The following is a 5,164-nucleotide window of genomic DNA, read 5'->3' as shown; positions in this document are numbered from 1 at the left end:
AAAAAAAAAGCCGGAAGTGGTGCTGTGGCTCAAGTGGTAGAGCACTAGCCTTGAGCTGAAGAGCTGAGGGACAGCGCCCAGGCCCAGAGTTCAGGCCCACGACTGGACCAAAACAAAAAAAAAAGAAAAGAAGGGGTGAAGGATGAACAAATGCAGTAGTAGTATTCACTAGATACTATGTTGAAAATGAACTATATAACTTGTGAGTAGGAATGGGAGTGAAAAACTGGGAATGAGTGAGAAAAGGGGTGACATTGTAAAAAAGAAATGTACGAATTAACTGACCTTTGTAATTGTAACCCCTCTGTGCATCACTTTTATAAAAACCATTTTAAAAAGGAAAAAAGAATAACTAAAACCTAAAAAGACTGAGGGCATGGCTCAAGTGGTAAGCTTACTTAAAAAATGAAAGATCAGTGTAAATCCTAGTGCCACTAAAGGGGGAAAATCTGTTTTATTGAAAATAAAAATATAAAAAACAAAACCCTTTGTCTTCTTTTGTTGATTGTGGAGCTTGACCTCTGGGCATGGGCGCTATCTCTCAGCTCTTCAGCTCAAGGTGAGCACTCTACCCACTTGAGCCACAGCACTACTCCTGGTTTTCCGAGTGGTTTATTCGAGATAAGAGTCTCCTGGAGATTCCAGCCAGAGCTGGCTTTGAATTGTAATCCTCAGATCTCAGCCTCTGGAGTAGTTAAGCTTATAGGCATGAGCTACCAATGCTCAGCCAAAAACATTTTTTGGCCATAATAAACTAAGGCAGGGGCTGGGAAGATGGCTCAGTGGTAGAGTGCTTGCCTTGTATGCATGAGACCCTGGGTTCTATTCCTCAGCACCACATAAGCAGAAAAAGCCGGAAGTGGCACTGTGGCTCAAGTGGTAGAGCACTATCCTTGAGCTGAAGAGCTGAGGGACAGCGCCCAGGCAAAGAGTTCAGGCCCCATGACCAGGAAAAAAAAAAAAAAAAAAAAACCTAAGGCAGCCGGGCACCAGTGGCTCAAGACTATAATCTGAGCTACTCATCAAGATTCAAAACCAGCCCAGGCATGAAAGTTTAAGAGACTCTTATCTCCAATTAATCAGCAGAAAACCAGAAGTGATGCTGCTTCTCAAAGTGGTAGAGTGCTAGCCTTGAGCAAAAAGAACCTAGGGAAGAGCCTAGGCCCTGAGTTTAAGCCTCATGACCAAAAAAAAAAAAAAGTAAGGTAGAGTTCTTTAAAGCCTAGGAAAGGAGTCCATCATCACTCAAGCTGTACACTTTCTCTTGGTCATAAACTGTTCCAATGAAATCACATCTATAATCCTAGCTACTAAGGAAGCTAAGATCTGAGGTTCATGGTTCAAAGCCATCGCAGGGAGAAAAGTCTGTAAGACTCTTATCTCCAATTAGCCACCCTAAAACTGGAAGTGACACTTGGCTCAAGTGGTAGAGCACTCTCATTGAGCTAAATAGCTCTGACACAGCACCCAGGCCCAGAGGTCAAGCCCCAGGAAGGACAAAACAAAAACAAAATCTACAGATTGGCCCTCCCTTAGCTTCTTTTGAAACACCTCTAGATACTGAAAACTTACAGTAATTATCATTTATTGAGGGAGTATCATCTGCCAGACACTGTACTTTACATGTTTTACTTTTTAATTTTCATGACATTACCACCAAGGAGTTACTATTCCTGATTTATTTATTAAGGAACAGGCTTAGAAGGACTGAATATTTTGTTCAAGGTCATACAACTAGTAAGTGGTTGATCTGATTTGTTTGACTTTGGGTCTTAAGTAGTTTATCATAAAGTAAATATACACTGAAAACGTTACATATTGGGATTTAATTAATCTTTTCCTTAAAGATATACACAAAAAGTGTTTTTTTAATAACATAGGGAAATGTGGTAAGGATTAAAGATTTAAAGACTCTAAGTTCTGTTTACATTTTTTAATCAAACCTTTCCTTCTTCCTGCATTCTTTTATTCTTTCAGCTTAAAGAGAGCCCCGAAAAATGGCATCAATGTATAAACATCATCACAAATAGCATTTGTGGGGCTAGGGTCATAGTTCAAATGATAGAGTACCTTTCTACTAAACCTAGGTGTCTGTTATCTACTCAAGTAAGTTTAAGTCCCAGTACTGCCAGAAAGCAGGGATGGGGGGAAAGAAGTAGGATTTGTGAGTTTGAATTGGGGTCAGAGCCACTGATCACACTGTAGAGACCAGCAGAATGACAAACATTTCTTCACAGCCTGCTAATATAGCGTTCAAAAGATTGAAAGGGTATATGTAGAACCTTAGGAAACAGTAACTCACTTCTTTCTAGAGCAGATCAGCTATAGCAATATAGCATTTGGGATTCAATGTATTATTAATAATCTTTGTACTTCCTCCCCAAACTCCATTATTAATTAAAATCTTTGAGCCTGTGTCATGACAATCTGTACTTAGCAAGGACCTCTTGGTGAGTTTGTGTTCTGGGGATAAACCCAGGGCCTTGTGGATGCCAAACATGAGCCATATACCCAGCTTCTTCAGGTGATTGTTTTTTTAGGCCTTTTAATGTTTAGGTACCTAATTCTAATTTTTTCCTTTCAATAGGTAAAATCAGGCAGCATCTTTGACAATTTCCTTCTTACAAATGATGAAGAATTTGCTGAAGAAGTTGGAAATAATACCTGGGGGTTAAGAAAGGTAAGATGGACCCCTGATGTCCTATTTCTCCATTGTGTACTGCTACTTACATTTGCAAAATCAGCTTCCTAGTCATAGTCCAATTTCTGGCTACATATCCTTGAGAGGGGGGACACAAAACTTACATTCATTGGACATCTCTTAGTTCTTGTAAATCTGTGAGTACATTGCAAAATTTTTCTCAATCAGCCCTTAAGATGACCTAGCAATACAGATATTATTACTTCCACTTTTCATATGTAGGAGGTGAGATTCAGAGTTTTTATCTGTCCAAGGTCATATACAGATTTTCTCTAGTTGGCTTGGAATTTGAACCCAGAACTCATGTTTCTTTTGTGTGTTACCCTTCCAGCTCAGGGAACTACTGAACCCATTTGGTGGATGGCTTGGAGAATAAAGGAAGTGATACTCCTGTTTACAGCTCCATTTCTCTTCCCAAACTATTTTATGAGTACAGTGATACTTGAAACAATGGCCTCATGAAGGTGGCATCCTGCACCAGATATCCTGGCTCTGCAGGAAGGTCCATTCAAGCTGACATTATTAACAAACAGGAAGCTTATGTTTAGTACACTACCAAAAACTGTGGGCACCACAAGTTTGGTGGTTTGGTTTTTTTCAATTGAGAAAGCTTACTTTGTTGAAGTAATTATCATGGGGAAAGTTATTACACTATTTAAGATTAGTTTTGTCTTGTTTTACCTTGGGATTATCATCTCTTTTTTAATGTGGTGCTGAAGATAAAATCCAGGATTTTACACATGTGGGGCAAACAGTCTACCACTGAGCTATATCCTTAGCCTTCTAATATTGTTTTATTGAGTCATTATATGCTGAATGAGAGTATGTGTTTTGAAGTTAGACTGCTTAGTTTGAAATGTAGGCCCTAGCCTTTACTAGCTGTATGACCTGACTGAGTTATTTAAATATCTTTTATCTATCAACTGAGAATGATGATAGCAATACCTTATAAATTTCTGGCATATGGCATATGTTCACTACACAATGGCTATTATTATGAACCCATACATTCACTTGACAAATATTCTATCAAAGGATGTTCAAAACAATGTGGTAGTTGCTGTGGATAGAACAGTGAAATAAAATAAGAGAAGTTTCTGTCCTTGTGGAACTTATATTAAGTTTGAGGAGAACAACAAGAAATGTATAAAGAAGCCCAAGTAAGCTGGGGAGTGATCATATCTATAATCCCAGCACAGTGGAGGCTATGGCATGCATAGTTCAAGTTCAAGGTCAGCCTGTACCATGTAATGAGACCCTGTATGTGTGTGTGTATATATATATATATATATATGGTAGCCAGGCACCGGTGGCTCATGCCTATAATCCTAGCTACTCAAGAGGCTGAGATCTGAGGATGGAGGTTCAAAGCCAGCCCGGGGAGGAGTCTTTATCTCCAATAAACCACCAGAAAACTGGAAGTGGTGTTGTGGCTCAAGTGGTAGAGTGTTTGCCTTGAGCTGAAGAGCTGAGGGACAGCACCCAGGCCCAGAGTTCAAGCCCCATGACTGACAAAAAAAATAGATAGATACAATAAATAAATAAGTCCAAATGTTGCACCCTTCATCTAGAAAGTAGGATGATTGGTTGGAAGGGTGGCTCAAGTGGTAGAGTGTTTGCATAGCAGTATAAGACCCTGAGTTCAGAACCTAAATACCACCACCAAAAAAGGAAGGAATGAGGGAAGGAAAGAAGGAAGGAAAGAAGAAAAATGGAATGAGTACTGATTACTTCAGGCCTTGCTGTGAGGAACACAATAATGCGTATAGATTGTTTAGCATTTGTGCTTAGCTATCCAGTAAATCTGAACCAAATTGATGTGCAAACAAATGATATATGCACATATAGATACATATTTCTCACCACTATACACTTACAAAATATTGAATATAAATAAATACCATCCCAGAAATCTTGAGGACCATAGGAAGACACCAGATATTCCTAAAGTAGGCTAACATTGTTTATCCCACCTATAAATTACTTTGAAATTCTACATTTCAAACAGGACAGAGAAAAGCAGTGGAGAGAAGTGTATGAAGAAATCCAAAAGAAGAAGCAGGCAGAAGAGGCTAAGAAGAAAAGGGAAAAGGAGAAGGAAAGAGAAGATGACATCTGGGGACTTGATGAAGAGGACAGTGAAGAGGATCTTGAGGAGGAACAAGGAAATGACGGACAGATGCTGGAAGATGGTGCTGCAAGAGCATTTCGGAAGAATGAACTGTAACTGGGGGAAATGGTTATGCTTAGAAGCAAACAATGGTGCTTAGAAGGGGAAATGTTCATGAGGTTAGCAAAATTTGGGGAGCAAAATAACTGGCTCTTTCAAATCAGCTTTGTGGTATTTGGTTCTTATCCAACTGCCTCACATCCTGGATATACACTGTTCTATCTAGCCAGTTCATTCTCACTCAGCAGACTGCTGCAAGCCTTGAGGTGTAATTTGCTTTCTAAACACAACAT

At 39.4% G+C, this 5,164-nt stretch overlaps 1 protein-coding gene across 1 annotated transcript in view; it reads left to right on the top strand.

Annotated features, from left to right (window-relative positions):
• LOC105989921 (calreticulin-like) overlaps nucleotides 1-4,928 on the top strand; it is a 44,612-nt gene extending 39,684 nt beyond the window's left edge. Inside the window, exons 8-9 of the mRNA XM_013022191.1 lie at nucleotides 2,588-2,680; nucleotides 4,710-4,928. Of these exons, the coding sequence (XP_012877645.1) occupies nucleotides 2,588-2,680; nucleotides 4,710-4,928 (312 nt within the window). The remainder of the gene's footprint in view (nucleotides 1-2,587; nucleotides 2,681-4,709) is intronic.
• The last annotated feature ends 236 nt before the right edge of the window (nucleotides 4,929-5,164 follow it).

The sequence above is a fragment of the Dipodomys ordii genome, unplaced genomic scaffold (genome assembly GCF_000151885.1).
Source record: "Dipodomys ordii isolate 6190 unplaced genomic scaffold, Dord_2.0 Scaffold61, whole genome shotgun sequence".
Taxonomy (NCBI): domain Eukaryota; kingdom Metazoa; phylum Chordata; class Mammalia; order Rodentia; family Heteromyidae; genus Dipodomys; species Dipodomys ordii.
Note: the sequence above shows the minus strand (reverse complement) of the source record. Positions and strands in the feature narration are given on the sequence as shown.